This window comes from Callorhinus ursinus, unplaced genomic scaffold (genome assembly GCF_003265705.2).
Source record: "Callorhinus ursinus isolate GAN/ISIS: 27379988/994484 unplaced genomic scaffold, GSC_fseal_2.0 scaffold27, whole genome shotgun sequence".
Classification (NCBI taxonomy): Eukaryota; Metazoa; Chordata; class Mammalia; order Carnivora; family Otariidae; genus Callorhinus; species Callorhinus ursinus.
The window spans coordinates 8,226,483-8,247,962 of NW_027397089.1; the positions used below are offsets into that span (position 1 = coordinate 8,226,483).

At 43.2% G+C, this 21,480-nt stretch overlaps 2 protein-coding genes across 2 annotated transcripts in view; one reads left to right on the forward strand and one right to left on the reverse strand.

Annotated features, from left to right (window-relative positions):
- ITPR2 (inositol 1,4,5-trisphosphate receptor type 2) overlaps positions 1–21,361 on the forward strand; it is a 497,992-nt gene extending 476,631 nt beyond the window's left edge. Inside the window, exons 56-57 of the mRNA XM_025879725.2 lie at positions 16,268–16,429; positions 17,149–21,361. Coding sequence (XP_025735510.1) covers positions 16,268–16,429; positions 17,149–17,235 — 249 coding nt within the window. The 3' untranslated portion in view covers positions 17,236–21,361. The remainder of the gene's footprint in view (positions 1–16,267; positions 16,430–17,148) is intronic.
- SSPN (sarcospan) overlaps positions 1–21,480 on the reverse strand; it is a 250,290-nt gene that overhangs the window by 38,536 nt on the left and 190,274 nt on the right. The window lies entirely within an intron of this gene.

Below are 21,480 nucleotides of genomic sequence, written 5' to 3' on the forward strand. Positions count from 1 at the left end.
AACTTTGAGTTTATTGTTAGGTCTGTGTTGTTCTGACCCAAAAGAAGTACACCAGATCTTTATCCTGACCATGCCCCAGATCTTTGGTGATGGACTTCTGGAGCAGTTCAGAGGCGGGTAAAGAGGCCAGTGATGATAAAGTCCAAGGGAAAAAATTTGGGTTTTCTAAAAGGTTATTAGAATCAAGAAGAGATCTTGGAGAGTGTTAGTGTACATCCATTTTATAAAAGAGATGGGAAATAATGAAATGAGAGTGGCAAATATGGACCCCTCCCATGAGAAATATGTCAAAACTCATATTTATGGGCAATTTACAAATGACCAAAATATTTACGACTTCCTAGTTGATAATATCTCAAAAAGGTCCTCTCAGCCATTTATGTACATAAATGAAATTTTCTATATACAGAGGCCACTCAGGTACTGTTATGGAATTCTGTCATTCTTCTGACTAGTTAGTCTAGATACCATCAGTGATAGCTCAGGTTTTAATGCAACCTAGAGGGACTGTAGTTTTGACTATAACAGTTCAGGTTATGCTCTTCTCTCTGCATTATTTTTTCTTAAGATTTTATGTATTTGTTTGACACACAGAGAGAGAGCACAAGCAGGGGAAGTGGCAGGCAGAGGGAGAAGCAGGCTCCCTGCTGGGCAGGGAGCCTGATGCAGGGCTCGATCCCAGGACCCTGGGATCATGACCTGAGCCAAAGGCAGACGCTTAACCGATTGAGCCACCCAGGCACCCTCTGCATTATTTTTAATAGCACTCCTTTCATGCTCAGATGTGTCCCTATTTAGTCAACAAATTGTGTGATTATTTCATCAGTGTGTAAGATGAGTACAGTTAAGGATTTTTGTTAAGGTTCATCCAATGATCAGTGGTGTTAAGGTGTCACTGGTTAGGTTTTGAAATATCTGGGGTGGTTCCTACCAAACTTTAGTGTACATCGGAATCACCCAGAGGGCTATTAAAACACAGGTCACTGAGCCCCAACCTTAGACTTTCTGATTCTGCAAGTCTGGGGTAAGGCCTGAGAATTGCATTCCTAACCATTCCCCAATTGGTGCTAATGCTGCTAGCCCAGAGGAGACACAATTTGAGGACCACCAGCTCTTTTCCTCTGGTTGGGTAAAGACAAAGGGAAAGACTTAAAGATAGCCCAAAAGTTAAAAGAACAATTTGAGAAAATGACTTAACTTGAGGGCCTAGTGAAAGAACATCAGCTGGTGAGCTGGCCAGCTACAAACTCATTTTAATCAGATTACAGTGGTTAAAGCTCTGTGGGGATGAGAGCCACTCCGTGGACTCAGCACTGAGCTGTGCTGGGTGATTTTGACATTTGGTGACCATTCTTTAGAATGTTCTCAAGGAACAAAAAGCACATTCATTATCATCATCATTATTATTATTGTTATTATTGTCCCAAAGGAGGGATTTTAGTATTTTAGAAGATTTACCCATTTCTAAGTATGAGACAAACGTATATGTGCTCCATAGACACGTGAGGAAAAAAAGGCAGTGAAGTTCAAACAGTAGTAGATGCAGTTACTACAACAGATTTTTTTAAAAGATTTATTTATTTATTTGAGAGACAGAGAAAGAGTGTGCCCGCTCCTGCGCATGAGGGGCAGGGCAGAGGGGGAGAGACAGAATCTCAAGCAGACTCCCCACTGAATGCAGAGCCTGATGTGGGGCTCAGTCCCATGACCCTGAGATCATGACCTGAACCAAAATCAAGAGTCAGGTGCTTAACCAGCTGAGCCACAAAGGCGCCCCACTACAACAGATTTGAATTGCATTTGTTGTTGCATTTGATTCTGGTGTTAAAAGATTTGGGGAAATGTTTTTTCTCTAGATATAGCATTTTCTGTATAGATATTCTATAAGGACTATATAGACATTCTTAGAGATACTGTATAGAAAATTATAGACATAATCTTCTCTGAACTCTACATATAAATCTACTATTATTAATTCTCCTAATAAGTTACATAAAATAGAGATGAATTATTATGTTTGAGAGAAATATCAGGAGAGTCCTGTCAAAATATCAGATAGGACTTACAGAAAAGTTGTTTTGATTTACCTTTTAAAAGGAAATATATCAACTTGTAGATTAACTGAGACATGCAGTGAGCCAAGTATTTATTTTTATTTTATTTTATATATAAATAAATTTTATTATATATAAGTATATATATTAATATATATATTAATTTATTTTATTATTTTTATTATTAAAGCACAAAATGGAACCTATTTGAACCTCAGCATGGTTTGAAAATCCAAAACCCTCTCTTTAGATTGCTTCTAGAAGATGAGCGCATGAAGATGTCCAGACAGACTCTTTCATACAGACTCTGTACAAAGTTTGTACAGACCCATCTGTAAGAGTCTAACCCCCAAAATGCTCAGATGTATCTTTCTCTAGGCTGCTGTGACTCTGCTGCCACCATGACCTATCCAGCATTTTTCCAATCATATTTGAAATATAAACTGTACTTTTTGTTTTTATTGTTGACATTTTTTGATTTTAAAAACAGGATGATCTTGATGTAAATATGCTTTTCATCATCATAATCAAGGAGAGTGGTATCCAAAGTACATATGTAAATATAGAATAACAAAGATTCAGAAAAAAAGATTATTAAACCATGAACCCAGTAAACTAAAAATAAATTCAGACCATGGTACATTCTAAGGTCAAGAGACTTTTTTAATTTTAATTCCAATAGAGTTAACATATAGCATTCTATTAGTTTCAGGTGTACAATATAGTGATTCAACAATTCTGTACATTACTCACTGCTCATGATGATAATTGTACTCTTTAAGAGAAGGGTGTCTTGGGGCCCCTGGGTGGCTCAGTTGGTTAAGCGTCTGACTGTTTTGACTCAGGTCATGATTCTGTGGGTCGTGAGATCGACCTGAGTTGGGTTCCACACTCAGTGGGGAATCTGCTTGAAGATTCTCTCCCTCTGCCTCTCCCTCCTCCCCGACTTGCACATGTACACTCTTTCTTGCTCTCTCTCAAATAAATAAACAAATCTTAAGGAGGGAGGGAGGGAAGGAAAGAAGGTAGGAAGGAAGGAAAGGAAGGAAAGGAGTGTCTTTGGTGTATTAGGAGATTTCCACTGTCATCCTGGTTCTGCCATGATCTTCTGGTATGTGACTTTGGGTCAGTGGTTTAATTTAAAATATCTTTACGGATTTCCTCATCTCTCTTAGTAAATGACATTCTCCAGTAGTATTTTTGTTAATGTGTAACAACCGGTTCTGGCTTCCATTGTGTAAATACTCCCACCATGGCTGATTTCAGGCTACCAACATGGTGTCACTGAATGCAGATGTGGAACACAATGGCATGACCCACTTCTCTTCTCTGGGGGAACAGCCATGTGCTTCTGGCCTAATAAATCATTTAGAAGCTGAATTATCCAGTCTGTTTGCTCACATTAATCATTCTAATGAGATATTTTGATCTCTGAATGTAATCTTATCCTACAAGAAACAGTGCTGTTGAGTATACATTTTCAAACACTCATTTACTGACTTCAAAGCCCCCTTGGCTGACATTATTGTGGTAGCCCCACTCCTACCACTCTTGCCAAAGCCACCATTAATGCCCACCTGGAGACAGTGGTCTCCCAATGAGAGTCTCTACCATGTCCATTCTCCATGCAGCAGCCAAAGTATTCTGTTTTTTTATTTATGTGTGTGTGTTGTGTGTGTGTGTGTGTGTATACATATGTATGTGTATATGTATTTTTGCTGTAAACCAGGAATTGCCATTTGTCTGTTGGAAACCAAAATCCTCATATAGCTCCCTCTGTACACAGGGCTGTCTGTAACTCATGCCTGTTCACATCTGGTTCCTTACCTCCTACCACTCCTTGCCTCTCAGGTGGTACCTCACTCCAGTTACACCAATCTTCTTTCTTTCTTTTTCTTTTTCTTTTTATTATTTTGTTTTATGTAGTGTTCCATGACTCATTGTTTGCGTATAACACCCAGTGCTCCATGCAATACGTGCCCTCCTTAATACCTCTCACCAGGCTAACCCATCCCCCCCACCCCTCCCCTCTAGAACCCTCAGTTTGTTTCTCAGAGTCCATAGTCTCTCATGGTCCGTCTCCCCCTCTGATTCCCCCCCTTCATTAGTGCTCACCATAGCACATACCCGCCCCAATGTCTATCACCCAGCCCCCCCATCCCTCCCACCCCCCACCACTCCAGCAACCCTCAGTTTGTTTCCTGAGATTAAGAATTCCTCATATCAGTGAGATCATATGATACTTGTCTTTCTCTGACCCAATCTTCTTTCTATTCTTCAAATATGTCAGCATCGTTTTCAGCCTTGGGACATTTGCATTATTATTCCCTCTACCTAAAACTCTGTCCTCTCATTTCTGTGCAAAGTTATCTCCTTCTTGTCAGTCAGACATCACCTCCCCACAGCAACCTTCATGGCCTACCCAGCCTACAGTAACACCCTCTTCCCCCAAGATAATCTTCAAACTCTCATTTTCTTAATAGTGCTTATCCTTATCTGAGATTATTTATGTTTATTTATTGTCAGAACAAGGACTCTTTCTGAGCTATTTACTGTTTTAGCCAGTACCCGGAAGAGTATTTACTACCTAGTAGGTGCTCATTAAATATATGTTGAAGAAAAAGATAAAAGAAGGATTTTTGCTTTGTATTAGTAAAGAACAAAAAGAAAGAGAAATAGTTCGTCCTAATAATATATCTTATTGAAAAAATCAGGTTACCCAGCTTGCCTGTATTCATTAGTACCATAGACAACTACTAATCAGCTATCCATTTTACCAACAATATGTGGCAGGTGCCCATGTCATACAGGTTCTAACAAAAGGAAGGTATAAGAAGAAATCCAAAATGGGTACTCAAAAGTTTATAAACTAAGCAGTTCACAAATTTGTCCTCTGTGTAATTATCGACCCCATAATTAATTAAGAATATCATAAAAGGCATCCAAGTTGGAAAGGAAGAAGTAAAACTATCACTCTTTGCTGATGACATGATATTATATATAGAAAATCCTGAAGACTCCACCAAACAAACTGTTACAGCTAATCAAAAAGTTCAGAAAAGTTTCAGGATACAAAATCAGTACATAAAATTCTGTTGTGTTTGTATACACTAATAATGAACTATCAGAAAGAGAAATTTAAAAAACAGTGTCATTTATAATTACATCAAAAAGCATAAAATACCTACAAATAAAGTTAACCAAGGAGATGAAAGATCTGTATAATGAAAACTATAAGCCATTAATGAAAGAAATGGAAGAAATCACAAATAAATGAAAAGACTCCATGCTCACATATTGGAAGAGTGAATATTGTTAAAAAATCCATATTGCCCAAAGCAATCTAGAAATTCAGTGCAGTCCCTGTTGACATCCCAATGGCGTTTTTTCACAGAAATAAAACAAATAATCTTAAATTTTGTATGGAACCTCAAAGAAATCCCAAGTCGCCAAAGCAATCTTGAGAAAAAAGAACAAGGCTAGAGGTGTCATGCTCCCCGATTTCAAACTATGTCACAAAGCTATCGTAATTAATAGAGTATAACATAGGCATAAAAACAGGCACCTGGATCAATGGAATGGAAGAGCCCAGAAGTAAACCCATGCATATACAGTCAGTTAATTTGCAATGAAGGAGCCAAAAATATACAATGGGGAAAGGACGGTCTCTTCAATAAATGGTGTTGGGAAAATTGGACAGATACATGCAAAAGAATGAAACTGGATGACTATCCTACACTACACAATCACACACACACACATACACACACACACACACACAATGGAATTTTATTCAGCCATAAAAAAGAGTGAAACCATTTGTGACAACATGGATTGACCTCAAGGGCATTATGCTAAGTGAAATAAGTCAGAGAGAGACAAATACAGCATGATCTTTCTTATGTATGAAACCTACCAACCAACCAACCAACAAACAAGCTTATCGATGCGGAACACAAGTTGGTGGTTGCCAGGGACAAGGGGTGGGGGTGGGGGTGTGGGATAAAAAAGAAATATAAAATAACTGAAGCATCAGGCGTGGTTGGATCCAAGGACTTGAAAATAATGAAAAATGAAGATCAGTTACCAGCTAGGTAATGAGGTTTTATCATCTTTATCCTGGACAAAATTGGCCGGTGTTAAATATCACTTGGCCCTATTAATTTCTCAACACTTGCACCAGCCGGGGTTCTTCATTGTAAACAATAGCAACTGGCTGTGGTCACCTTAGGGAGAAAAGCGAAGTGCAGAGGGGTATACCGAAGTAAGAGGAAGGTGACCACAGAGCTCAGTATGGGCAGAATCCCAGTGAGGGGAGCTGGCCAGGGCAGGGGGAGGGGGCAGGGCTTCACCACAGCCAGACTTCACTGCTGCCACCACTGCGAGCAAAAGGAAGCCTATATTGCTTCTTGACATCACTCGTTCCTCATCCGAATCTCAGGCAAGAGCAACTGATGGGCCAGTCTTAGGTCACATGACCGGCTCTACTGCCCCAGGGAGGAACAGACAGCCTATCAGCCTTCCTTCTCAGCTTCTGTAGCCGGATGCTGGACCCTGCCTCCCACCACGACCCCAGAGTGGTGGTGCCTGCAAACACAGGAAGGACACCACGTGCTGAGTGGCCAAAAGTTGGACAAATGCCCACTCCAGTATTCAGTACTCTATTCAGTATACTTTGCCCCAGTCTCACCATGAAAAGATCTCATTTTTTTCTCTCCCAAGGAGACTTGTAAGTGCCCATATTTCAAATTATTTGCAGGAAAAAATATATATATTCTTTTTTTTTAAAGATTTATTTATTTATTTGAGAGGGGAGAGAGCTCGAGCGGGGGAAGGGGCAGAAGGAGAGGGAGAGAGAGAGAAGCAGACTCCCCACTGAGCACTGAGCCCACGGTGGGGCTCTATCTCATGAACCTGAGCCGAAACCAAGAGTCAGAGGCTTGACCGACTGAGCCACCTAGGTGCCCTGAAATATTTATATTCTTTGATAAAGAGGCCAAGAGAAACTTAAGAGATAAAATATGGAAATTAATAAAAGTTTAAAAATGAGTTAAAGCCTCAAGGATAAAGATACAGATTAAGTGGAGTTATGAATTGACAAGAAAAGAAAAACACAAACAGGAAGGGAAATGATTGGCTCTTCAGCTTAGCACTGTGCCCACCGCAGTCTGTAGGTAGCACCTTGGAGCCGTCTGGCATCCCCGACAGCCTCCTCTGATGTGCAAGTTTTACTCACTCTGTGTGCGCGTGTGCATGTGCGTGTGGTCAGTGGGTTTCCCACTTAACACTTATGTAGGAAAACCAGCAATAGGGATCTAGGGAAAGCTGGGGCAGGTCCTTTGGTTCCTTGCTCACTCACAGCCGCTTAGCAGACAAGCCCCCTGCTCACTGCATCATCAAGACCCATGACTGGGTTCCAGTCCCTGGGTCTAGTACTGCCATGTATCTTAGAATGAGCTGGCCGAGGGCTCAAAGCAGCTCACAGTGCTGGGCTCCACTCCCCAATCTCTGGTTGCTGCTCCAGGTTGGCTCCATGCCTCATCCCTCATACCCGCCCACCTGCCCCACTACATAGGCACCCCCTAGCCAGAGCCTTGTGCCCCTTAGTGTTCCTGGTTATTGACTAGCAATCCTGTTAGTTATTGGCAGCAGGACCACAGCTCCCAGCAGCCCTAAGCTACTATTGGGCCCAGGCCCTCTTGGCCTCCCAGCTTTTGGGTACAGCCACTGACTTCCCTCTCATCGTGGAGGCTGGGAAGGAGGGCAGGACGAGGAACAGGGATGGGAAGCAAGGTGGGTTTTCAGGGGCCATAGTCTCTGATTACAGTCCAGCCCGCTGTCCGTGGTGGAACCCGCCACTAGCCCCCTGGGGCACAGAGCTAAGCTGAGGGGTCCTCATCACACCTGCACCAGCACCTCTTTCTCGGGTCACTCCGGTGAGCCCTGCTCTCCAACACTGCTGCATTTTCAGGTTCCCTGGCGTAGGCAGGCTTCGGAGAGCTCAGTTCTCTCAGCCTCCAAAATAGCCACCATCTGGCATGCATCCCACCCTCGGGGAATGACTTTCTGGTCGGCCTCGTGCCTGCAGCACCTCTGCCCATTGCAGGAGGCCACAGCCCTCGTTTCCAGGCACCTTTACCACTTCCTAGCTCCCCCACCAGTCTGGAAATGTCAGAGGACAGGAATCTTGACCTGTGAGTCTTCGGAACTCCAGAGCCTAACGCTCTTCCTAAGACACTTTTATAAAAGTTTGTTGAACTGCTTTGACCCCCTTTTCGCCTGACCCCCACACTCACTTGCTTCCCTCTGGCTCGCTAAGGAGAGGAAGGCACGGTGAGAGGGGCCTTCATGTTTCCACCTCCGCCGACACTTGAGCCTGAGAGGCTGCAAGGTGGTGGTGAGCATCCCTGGCCCCCTGCTCGCCCCGCACTGGCCACAGGTCATGCCCGCTCCCGCCTCGACTCCACTGCAGAGGAAACCGGGGGTTGTAGAATTGGACCAGCTTCCAGTCCCTCCCAGCTGTTGCCTTTTGATTCCCAACCTGCAGCCCTGCTCGGATAAAGAACTCTGTTACGTTGGTTTCATAACGGTACACCCCTCCTTCACGGAACCTCTTTCTCTCTCTCTGCCTTCTGGAGCAATGACTACTTCCTGACAGCCTCCCAGGCCAGCAGCCGCCTTCCCATCCACACGCTGGAGGTGATGCCATGGACAGGGCCAGGCAGGAGCAGAGAGCATGGTCATCACACCAGCAGTCACTGCTCACTGAGCATTCGGTTAGGTGCCCTCCACAGCTAAAAGGTAGGGGCCCCAGCTTCTCTACATCCCGCCTCAGCTGTCCAAGGATACTCTGTGTTTGTGTAGTGTTTGTAACGTTCAAACCACTTTCACATACATAATGCAGACTTGATATCTGAGCATTTAGATTTTTAAAATATTTCAAGGTCTGACAATGCCACTATAGAGGGGTTTTGTTGCTTTACAAAATCATTCAATATAGATTTGCTTTGGATAGCTACCACATTTACAATTGTTCAAACAATACAAATTTTGTACTCTACTACATTTGCAGGAACCCACCAGTTGCAGAAGAAAGATACAGGGAGATAAGGGTACAGAATAAACAGGGAGATACAGAAGGAAGATACAGTTAATAAGGACTGGCAAAGGAATCTTCCAGTTCCATAACATGTCATTTTTTTTAAAAGATTTTATTTTTTGACAGAGAGAGACACAGCGAGAGAGGGAACACGAGCAGGGGGAGTGGGAGAGGGAGAAGCAGGCTTCCCGCTGAGCAGGGAGCCCGACGCGGGGCTCGATCCCAGGACCCTGGGACCATGACCTGAGCCGAAAGCAGATGCTTAATGACTGAGCCACCCAGGCGCCCCTTCATGTCATTTTTTTTAACACATAGAATGAGTTGCCAAGTTTTTCTTTTATTTGTCAATCCAGGAATAGTGTTTTAATTTCAAAGGACACAGCTAGATCCTTTCTGTCCCCTCCAGTCCCTAAAGTTTGTCAGACAAGTTGTGTATTTTCCAACTCATCCTTCCTTCCTCATGAACCCAGCGTCTGCATCTGAACCCCCGTGAGAACCAGCCTTTTTGTTGCCCACATTGAGCAATACTTGTCATAGGCAGGTGCGGTGTTTAAGGCTGGGAACAAGGCTAGAAACCCAGATGCCAGTGTTGTGGGTGTCCCTTAAGTTTTTGACCTGCCATCAAGGTCACCATGTTGGTGAGAGGGTGAGCAGCACCCCCCCATGCCTCTACTCCATTGAGCAGAGGCTGGATTGGGGTACATGAAGTCTTCCCCCTTGCCAAAATGATTACTTTCACTTTACAAAGAATCCTTGTTCCAGGTTATTTTTGTAGGTCCGATGTTCCCAGAAAGGAGCGATGGTGTTTCCCCTCAGGGACCTTCCAGTAAGTAGGTAGTATTTGCATTGCTAGTGTTCCTTTGGAGAGCCATTTCTGCTGACATCTTCAAACCAGAAGGCAAAGAGAGGAATGCAGCGGGTTATACTGAGGCTTTGGGGAAATGGTTATACTTGTCAGCCTAGGAGCCTTTGTAAATGATTTCAGATTGGAAAATGCAGTAAACAGAAGGCTTAGGAGATGGTAACCAAGACCTTAGCAAAAATGGTCTTGAAACAGCACATTCTAAGCAGAGTCAGGGAGAGTGGAAACAGAGGTGAAGGTCTATGTTAAATGGTTTATTGACACTCCACCCAATACAATACATGGTATGTTTAGTGTGTTACCCCCATTAGCAATACTTTAGAGCACTCTGCAAAATTGCCGTGAATGTCAAGTGTCGATGCATTTTCATCAGTATCTGCATATGGATCTGATAGACTGCCTAGAGGCTTTGTGTTTCTTATTTTCAATAAGTAAACCTCTAGCATACCCCAGAAGTAACCGAGGGGGCTCAAGTTATTATATTCTCACTATGGTCTGTTTTCCTTGGCAAGTTCAAAAGCTAAGCAATGACCCCTCCATTAGACATGAAGTAGTCCAAAGCAGTGAAAGGAGCACAAGATTTCCAGTTGCACAGGGTGGAGGCCAAGGGCTGGCCCAGCCACTTACGGAACACCTGTGTGGCCTTGGGCAAGAAATTAATCCTTTTCCTACCTCAGTGTTCTCATCTGTAAAACAGGGATGGTAGCAGTCTCTACCTTGTGGAATTGTTGCGGGCATTTGCCAGAGCATGACTAAAGTGCCTGATACTTGCTAGGCAGCCAACAAGTGGGATCAATTACTATGATGGAGAATACAGTCCTTGCTTCCTCTTTAGCTTACAAGCAGGCAACTTTTAATGGGTACCTAGTAGAGCTAAAAAAACACAAGGCAACTTCACCAAAGCTTGGCTCACTGAAATCCATCCCATTACTTCTTCTTTTTTTTTTTTATTATGTTCAGTTAGCCAACATATAGTACATCATTAGTTTTTGATGTAGTGTTCAGATAAAGGGTTGGTATCCCAGATCTATAAAGAACTTACCAAACTCAACACCCAAAAAACAAATAATCCAGTCAAGAAATGGGCAGAAGACATGAACAGATACTTCTCCAAAGAAGACATTCAAATGGCCAACAGACACATGAGAAAATGTTCAACATCACTAGTCATCAGGGAAATACATCCCATTACTTCTTAATCTCACTCTGACATGGAGAGAAATCATTACAATCCTACATGTTCTTGAGCCCATGGCCAGTGAAGCATCAATGGGGATAGATTCCATAAAAACTGTTCCACTATGTAATGTGGAGGAATTTGTCCAGAAGTGGAAATCAAGTGCAGGGACATCTGCCACTGTACTTAAGACCTCCAGGAAACCTAAACTTTCTAGGTTTCAGGCTGGGCATTTGTACCGTGCTGAGCTTGGCTTATGTGGTTTCAAGGACGCTTCTAGCCTCAATGCTATGTTTCTGTTTGCTCACTTGGCAAGCTCGAGGCTTGTCTCAGCAATTTGATTTGTGAAGCTTGCCTCGAATTCGTGGCTCACAGAAGGATGAGCTGGAGGAGACACAGAGACCACCTGGGGTCACATTCTGGTCTTATAGATGAGGAAACTGGGACTCAGAGAGCCAGGCTCCCCCCTCCCCTTATATCACATAGCTAGTTTTCAGCTGCGCTAAAACCAGAATCCAGGTGTTCCGACTCTTAGGTCCGTGATCTTTCCATCAGACCACATTGCCTCTTTGGCACAAATGGGGTATCACGCTAAAGAACTAAACATGAAAACAGCACAGCTAACCTTAAGGGACACCTGACACCCTAATCATTTTATTGAATAACTACAAAAGTAAATAAATCATGTTGATCTGACTGTTGAACATACTATTTGAAAGATTTTTTTCCTTTCTGGTCATCTAGAAAGATACGTTATTTTTAGAATCTAGGAATAGCTAGAGGGTGATGGTCGGCATGCTTTGTGAGTCCTTTCGCAGAGATGTGACTGGTTTATCTCTGAGCTTTGCCTTTTAGAACCCTCGAGAAGCTATGAATTTCCACTCACCGAGTTACTAGGTTCTTACGCTGTCACCTCAGAGCCTAACAGTTAATCTGCAACTTCTCCAACTTTATGCTACCCTGTGGTCAAATATTTTCATTCCTGGTGGAAGAAGGAAATGATTTCATATTGACTAACAGAAGTCAACATGGGAATCTACCAGTCATGTGCATGATCACAAGATGTACATAGCCTATATGAGTAACTGAGAAATAACGGATCAAATCAAGCTGCTTTGTTAGATGGCAGGCACATTACAAGCCAACAGGGTAAGGAAGTGGTATCCTGTTCTGTACGTCTCTCTTGCAGTTCTGGCTTAGACAAAAATCCAGCGTCTCACCCTGCTCAGAGTCTTCCATGGAAGCCGCTCATTGTGCCATGAGAGCAGAAAGAGGAAACCTGGGGCATTTAATTGGGGGCCACTTTTGATGAAAAAGCAAATGCAGCATTTATTCTGAGAACACTACTGTATTTGAGTTAATTTTGGTGAAAAAAAACATACTTCCTGCACTCATTTGAAGAAACATCAGTTGTGAACATTATTTTTAAAAGACTGGATTTATTTGTAAAAAAGAGGACAGAGAACAATTTAGGTTGGTTATTTTTTTCCCATTTTAGTGAGAGATGTAAAACATTTATGTCCAGTTCCTTAAAAATTAAGGAAAGGATCTACAGAGCATTCAATACTGAAAAGAAAATTACACACGGTATATAGGTTTCCGATTATGGCCCATCGATGTAGAGAGGAAGGCCAGAATAAAACAAAAACACAAACGTGGGAGAGAAGAGATTGAGACACAAGCAAACAGGCAGAAACAGAGAAAGATACAAGCAGCAAGAGGAAGACAGGTGAGGAGGAAACGAGAACAGCTCTTGGGGACTGCGAGAAGGGACCGTAGGGCCCGCAAGCACGAGCTTGTCCTTGCTTTCACCAGCCTTTGGCAGAAGTCTTTACTCGCCACCTAGACTGGAACTGTGCTGCGTTTTGCTCGATGTTGTTTTCCCAGTGCCTAGCACGACGTGGGAACCACAGCAAGAATGAGTAAATGAATGGATGAACACAGGGACAGGTGAAGAATGAGTGTGTGGGGAGAGTCCTGACCCTGGGACACCGACAACAGGATCCCTTCAAAGGTGGTCCCTCAGAGTCTCACCCATGTGCTCTTTGAAGTAGTGATGCCGTTGGCTAAGCATCAGAGCAATGGTTTCCTTCTGTTTCTTTTGGAGACTTTTTGAAAGTTGATGTTTCCACCATCCTGACCCTGGGCATCACCATGTCCATTAGCACCTTCTCACTCCAGGCCCAGCTGTCTGAGGCTGCCCAACCCTTCTGGCTCCCTAGAATCCCTGTCCTGGTACAAGCCACCTCTCCTGTCCCAGAATGCTTGCTGCCTTCCTGGCTCTCCCAAGACAGTCCCTCGTTTAGCCCATTTGCTGACAGCTGCCTTTTTCCCCAACCCTTCCACACTGAGGGCCCTGCTGACTGGGCTGCCCTTCACTAAGGAGTCATTGCATCTTCACTCGCACATGAAAATGCCTTTTTCAACCCTTTCCCATCACTGCCCTCTGCTACCTCCCGCTCACTCCTGTACATTCATCACCCACAGCCTCCTCATCCACCCCAGCCATTGACCGCCTTCAGGATGACCTCAGGGACTTGGTGCACAATTCATCCAAAAGATCAGCCCCCGCAAATCCAGTGATTTTAAAAAAAAAAATTGTAGTAAAATACACATAACATAAAATTTGCCATTTGAAGTGTACAGTTTTACGGGATTACGTATAGTCACGTTACCATTGCTACAGCCCGCACCAGAGAATTTGCATCTTCCCCAACAGAAACTCTATACCCACTAAATACTAACTCCGTCAATTCCCTGGTATTTTAGCAGATTGAAGGCACTCTCACCCTAAAAACTTCATTTCCGGAAGTTGTCCTGCCTTCAGAATCTTCGATTTTATCATTGCACTTTCCGTCCACAGTCTTCCATCTGGCCTTGCAAGAGACCTCGATGCAGACAGGTCTGCATTGGGGTCCCAGCTAAACCATGTGCTAGCCTCAGTTTCTTCATTTATAAAGCTCCGGCCATATATGATAATACTGTAAAGAATATAGATACTAAGCCGATAAGAGAACCAGTGGGCTGTTGAAAGGATTAAGTGCTTATAGAGCAGGGAGCCCAGGTCTGTTGTTCTCCATCCTGCCTACCAGGTTCCTCACTCCAGGCAGCACTTCGCTGACAGTCCTAGCTTCCCAACACCGTGTCTTTCTGATACAGGACATATCATCGTGCATCAGTCCAGCTCTCTGCCTCACCTGCGCATCAGCTGGGCTGTTGGAAAACCATGGTTTTTGCAGGTGTCATGATAAGGCATGGTTTCCCAGTTTGCTGGGCCACCCTTCCAGCCCTAGAAGCATTTAATGTGTCCTTATTTAGCTTCCTCCTCCCACTCCCCACAACAGCTGTTCCAGATCTTTCCCCTTCAGTCCATCTCCCTATCCGGCCATTACTCCAGTGGTTATCATGTATCTTCTTTGTCTGCATAGACCAGAGTTCTTAAGCTGGAGTGCTGGTAGGCATCATGCAGATCCCCAGAGAGGTTCTGATTTGAAAAGAGGTAGTGGGATTGAAATCTGCAGTTTTAACAAGCAACCCCTGATGATTTTGATATACACAGTGCACAGTTCACTTTTCATGGAAGGCTGTCCTAAGCCACAAGCCCCTTGGAGCAGATATCTGATTTCTAAATACCGGGCAAAAGATGCTGAAGCAGTGATTGAATGAATGAATTTGGCTGGTACTCTGCACTTCAAACTAAGTTACCATCCTCCTTTGAAATGCTAATTAGCTACAGCTGTTTAAATGCAGTTTCAAATTCTTTAATGTGTTTTCTCTTTAATTCTTTATCTGCCCTTTTCATTGCATTGGGGATAGGGAACCATAAAGAACTTGTTGTTTTCTGAGCAGTGACAGTAACTACAGAACACCAGCAACAGCCCCATGGCTGGACGAGACTGAGACAGAAGGACAGAGACAAGTCGGCCTTCCCACTGAACCTCAGGGGAGGAAAGTACTCTGTGGACCCTCATTCTAGTGACTGACCTGGCAGAAGTCATGGCAGCCCCTGCAGTGGGCTTTTCTGAAGTGGGAGGACTCTTAAGCGGGGAGATCACCACTAGGGATATTGGGAAAAGGTGACCTAGAGAAATAGGGAGGTAAGTAGCGATGCAGGCTGACATACCCAGTCAGTGGTGGAAAGGCTCATCTGGCTTCACATCCTATCTCTGCCATTCCCTCGCTTGTCAAACGGGTGTTTAAACTGTTGGGGTGGCTCGTTGTCTCATCTGTAAAATGGGGACAATATGATTTACCTTGCAAGCTCTTTTGAGGATTGAAAAGTGTACTCTAAGTAATGCACGGTGATTCTATGATGTTAAGCAATCAAGAGTTTTCGAGAGAGCCGGGCATCGGGTAAACTCCTTTATTTCTGCAACAGTGGAGGGCTACACATACACACAGCCCTACACCCAGTCTGCCTAGAAAAACAGAAGTGGTACCAGCTATTGCCCCCTGGGGAAGTCTAACTCTGAAACCTCATCCTCACATAAAATGTTTCCAAAGGGAGCAGACAGAGTAACCTAGGACCATGCCCTCCCACTTCCTCTTGCCTGAGCAGAGCTCAAAGCCTGTCTTGGGGAAGTGGGCGGTAAACTAGTTTAGCATGGGTGGCTGGAACTGAAACATTTCTTCACCACCCTCCTATTCTGCCACCCCTTTCTTTTCTGGAGCGAGGGAGAAACAGCTCATGCCTCTCCTGTACCCACACATCCTTGGATCTGTTCTCCGCAGCCTCCAGACCCTACTTCATCATTCATCAGGATTCACTGAATGCCCTCTGGGTCCAGGGTGCTGTGCTAAATGCTTTCCCCAGGACCTCCCTGGGAGCCCATAAGAAGTTTGTTCCAACATTTAGAATCTTCCCCCAGCTCCTGAAAACCAAAGCCTAACCTGCACGTTGTTCCCACCCGCAGACCATCCCCAGGCCTGGCCAGAAAGAGTCCCTTTTGCTTTGGGTACTAAGAAACTTTGATTTAAATGTTAATACTAATGAACACCTATAACCCTTCTTTGCAGAACTCCAGGCTCCCTTCCAGTACTTACTCCCTTGCTCTTGAACCTGTATTTGCTTCTAGGAGAAGAATTTAGACTGGTTTCCTCGGATGCGAGCCATGTCCCTCGTTAGCAGTGAAGGAGACAGTGAGCAAAATGAGATTCGGAACCTGCAGGAGAAGTTGGAATCCACCATGAGCCTGGTCAAACAGCTGTCGACACAACTGGCAGAGCTCAAGGAGCAGGTCAGTGTGCTCGGGGGGCTGGAGCTGCAGCTGGATGGGGTGGAATCAGGGGAGACCTGAGGCTCCTGGGAGCAGGACTATTATTCACAGAGAGCTATAAATTCCAATAAGGAACCCCCACGCTCTGCTGTGAGAGCCACATCTCAGCAGCTCGAGGCTTCTCCTTATCCCATTCCCACCTGGGCGAGTCTTCTCCACGTATAGAAGGGGTGGGGGGGAGAAGGAGCAAATGCCAAAATACAAGGGCCTCTTTGCACTTTTTGATAGAAAATTATATTTTCTGCCATCCTAGCAATTAGTAAGCTCGTCGGAAAGGCAGATCGTCCTCGGGACCTGTCATTTCAGTGCTATAATCAACCCCTTCATCATGTGAAATTATTAGCAGTAGTAAAAATACTATCAAAAGTAGCTGTGGTAGCTATTAAAATGACTACAGTGATGGTGATGATTATCTGACAAGTCAGGGCTGCTTGAAAAGAACCATGGTTCCTGTTTTTAACCACAGAGAGGGGTTTGCCTTTTTTTTTTTCCCTCTGTTTATGGAAATTCACTTAAAAAATATTTTCCCTTTTTTTTTTTTTTTTTTTTTGGTAACTATATTCCGGAGGATGCCAGACAGACTGTAGGTGCTTGGGAAATATTAACCCCACATTGCGTAGCCCACCAGCACTGGGCAAAAGTGAGACAATCAGCTCAACTCACTGTCTCTTTTCCCCCAGATGACAGAACAAAGGAAGAATAAGCAGAGACTGGGCTTTCTCGGATCAAACACACCCCATGTGAATCATCACATGCCACCACACTGATACCATGGGGGGGAAGCCGTGACTAGCCTTTCATCAGTGTCCTGCCTGATCACTGAATAAAGAACTGAGATGGAGGGGAGTGAACAGTGCCTATTGTTGAAAGTTAAAAACAACCAAGTGCCAAGATGTTGAGTGGTTTAGCTCTGAGAACAATTTATAACTGTGTTTCCATGGTTGAGAAGACCAAACGTAAAAGCTAGAAAGCACACATCACACATTCTTAATGTAACGTGCAGTAGCTTGCTCAAAATGGAAGGAGAGGATGGGGGAGGCAGGGTGCAAGGGGGCCACAGCAGGGACAGGATGACCTTTGGCTAGATCGGTAAGAGTCGGTTTTGTCTTGGATGCTGACGGCGACCCTTGTCGCGGTCATGGGATTTATTTCTTTTAAATACGGCATATAGGTTAGCGATACCGGAATTCATACAGGGGCTAAGTTTTCCTAAGGAAAGTAACAGCAAAGATTAAAAATGAGGGTTGCAAAGAAAAATGATAATGCTTCCAAACTGTAGCTGTCACAGGGCAATTTTCTTATTTATAATGTGCAACACAGTGCATTTCCAGCTCTCGGAACATAGTGCTTTGGAGTTCGTGCCCCTCGTGCTGATAGCGCAACTGGAATGTGAGTGCTTTCTCCCGGATGCAGCGGGGATGCCACTGTGGAGCACAAAAGGGGATTTTCATATAACCCGTTCAAATATGTTTTAAGTCATGTAGAGGGGGGAGATTCTAAAAGATTTGGGGAAGAAAAAGCTGACGGTAAGCCCTGGCGAAGAATTTTTTTTTTTTTGCGAACATCTGCATGCTTTTAAAATATATTGAGAATAATAAATGGAAATGCTTAAAGGTGACAGGGAATATTGAGAAACTTATGATGGTCACATTGCCTTTTATAAATATGGAGTAAAAGCTATTTGATTCGTGTTTGCTGTGCTTAAGGAACTGAGTGGTTTTATTTATCCTGTCTCTGCAGTTAGGGGGAAAAAATCCAAGAAATGTCTTGAAGACTCAAGAAAATGCAGCTTTTCAATTGCAGATTTTAAACTCTATTGGTAAGAGCTTTTCAGAAGGCAGAAAGATAATCATCTCTTCCCCAAATTGTTTTTAGGTGAAGTTATGCAACCAGGATTTGTGGAGGGAGAAAATAACCTGCCGTGCTCATAATATTCGTAGAGACTATACATTTAGGATGTTAAAGCAAAATACGGGTAATGGAAGAACGGCTGCATGGTGAGAGGGCAAGGCCCCTAACCCCAGACTCTGGGAGATGCTTTGCAAATTGACCTCCGGCCCCCGCCCCCGGAGGAACAAACAATTACCTCCAGAGTCTTAAAACTCTCAAGTTATTACCGCCAAGGTTTAAAGGCTGGATAGGGTTTGCTACGAGTTTAAAGTTTAAAGCCTTTTGGATTGTTGTCATTTAGTTTAAAACTATTGGCTCTTAAAATTCTCAAATCATGGTCTGGGTAGATTATAAAGGATTCCTGAACCCATCCTTCTCCCACAATGTTGAAATGTGGACTTGGAGCGAAGCTGTGGAAACCCAGAGCAACAGTTTCTTAACTGAATCTACTGGTACTTCCCGCCTCCCACCCCCCACCCCAGTACTTCCCCACGCTAAGAATTCTTTACTGTGACACCATAGTATTTTTCCTTACCAGAAGAGCCATGATCCCAAAATACTAAGAAATTGGGATATATATCTGCCTGCAGGACAGAACTTTGAACCTACTAGGCATTCAACAAGTGTACGAGAAATTTCACTGTGGCTCAGTGACCCTTAATGCTTTACTAAAACTTTGAACGATATCCCATACTTGATTTTTTTTAAAGGGCTTCACCAAACCAAAGTCGGCCAAAGCGGTCATTGTTTTAATCCAAGACCATCATTGTTATAACAGTATTAGATGAAAGTACACTTTAAAGTATTTTAATTAGAGAGTTTGCAGATGGGGAGAAGAAGAGGAAATTGGTAAAGATTGACCCTATTCCAGGGTAGGAACCCATATCTGTTTTAACATGGAAGAAGATATTTTTGATGTCTGAATATCAAGAGAAGAGATTAATTTGTCCAATGAGAGCAACCTGCTTTTCACTTGATGAACTATCTATTCTTTTCTGGGGCTGTGCTAGTTCTTTTTTATAGTGAATAAGCCATTGGGTATATAACTGCTATCGACAAATGGCCTGACTTGTCCACCTGTTGTCAGGGGCAGCTCACCATTTCACGGCATGTTTTCTCGAATGGGAAGTACCCGAAAGAGATTGCAACTGACCTCTTACTTGTTCAAAACCGAAATATTTCTCAGTTGTGTTTTTCTTTCCTGCCTAGATACTTAGAGATTATAGAGCAAAGTAAAACAAAACAAAAAAGGCACTCTCCAGGCTCTTAAAGTCATGTCACAAGAAGGTAATAATGGGGAAATTTGACATTTGATATAAGTTCATACTTGTTATGTATATGTTTGTTAGCGTAACTGTAATATTTGACCTAGGCAAGTCTCAGTTAATGTTTTTATATTTATATAGTGATATTAAAATGAGTACAGTAATCTTTGATTTTGATGTTAAGGGAAATGTCTTACTCCTTAGTTATTAAAATGCATGTCAGTTTAAAAGTATCAGTTTCTGCTGAATATAATTTTTAATTTCAAAAAGATTTTATTCCCCTGCATGCTACATTCTGAGGCCCAAGAGTTTAAAGAAAGTATGTTTCCTAATTTATATCATTTGAGATGAGAGAGTGTTTGTATCATATAAGACTATAATATTAATAAATAAATTATATAAATGTAAAAATTATTTTTTCAACCCCTTGAGAAAGTTCATTTAGAAAGGGCTTATTTTCTTGCTTACTGAAATTTTTCTGTTGAAGATGAAGATACAGTTTCTAGTGGGTTATTGATTGTATCAGGAAGATATTCCATTCAAGTCAGAACTAATCATGTGCTTATTTCCATATTCTCAGCTCACACCTCATTGTTTTGGCTGCTCTTTTTAGTTTGTGGTTGTTTCATTACAAACAGTAATATGCTAGGGCTCACCCCCTGCCCCCACATGCCAGGGGTGAGATCAGTGGACAGGCTGGTGGTCTGGGGATTTGGGTGGGGAAGGTGAGGATTGGATCTTCGCTATGTTAGGGAAAAGGAGTAAATGAGAGATAATAAGAAGAAAACAGCCAACCCTCCAGAGGCCCAGGGGATGAGCGGGCAAGTTGGTAAATACTGCACAGGTGTAATGATGTAACAGATTACAGACTCAAGAGCTAACATTTAAACATGCCTCAAACAGTGCTCTGTGGAAAAACAGCTGTAAAAGGCATCCTCCCTCAGCTGTTCTTAAATCAATACGGAATAACCCACAGACCTGTTCCAATATGAGTGACACATGATACCATTTGAAAGAGTGAAGCAACCACCTTAAACACAAACACACATGCCTCTAGGAGCTGGGCAAGTAACGAACCTGGGTGACATCGTGGGGTGCATACCATTTGTAGGGAGTGGGGAAGCTCCGGGGAGCTTTCTATTTGCAAAAGCTGACAACTAAGTCCAACTTTTAGAAAATGCCTAAGACTGATTGAGGCCCTCCAGTCACTCATTGGCTATCTGTGAAATACTCGTTGGTCAAGCTCTGCCATTTAGTAGAAGAAAACACAATACCGAAACCGAGCAGAGGCGCTAACATACATGTGGAAGTAGAGAGATCCAAAAACAAAATCCAAGTATCATCTCTGACCTGGAGTGTTTCCACAGACTTGAATCATTTATAAAAATATCATACCACGGAAAGCCTGGGTGGCTCAGTCGGTTAAGCATCTGCCTTCGGCTCGGGTCATGGTCCCAGGGTCCTGGGATTGAGTCCCGCATCGGGCTCCTTGCTCGGCGAGGAGCCTGCTTCTTCCTCTGCCTGCCTCTCTCTCTCTCTCTCTCTCTTTCTCTCTGACAATTAAATAAATAAAAAAATCTTTTAAAAAATTATCATACCACTACTTCTCATATCGTTTTTTTTCCTGCAGTCGAGTATTACTGTATTTGCCTCAAATAATACGATTCTAATAGAATATGCCAAGACCAGATAAGTATAATTTATAAATTATGAATAAAATGAGATTTGTGTAACTTTTTTTGCGTGTGATACTTTAAGTGCCCTTTTCATTTCTTACCATGTTTCTACATAATCTATCCATCGGTACAAAAGTCATTATTATTGCTATTTTACATAGTGAGACATGAAGGACAAAAA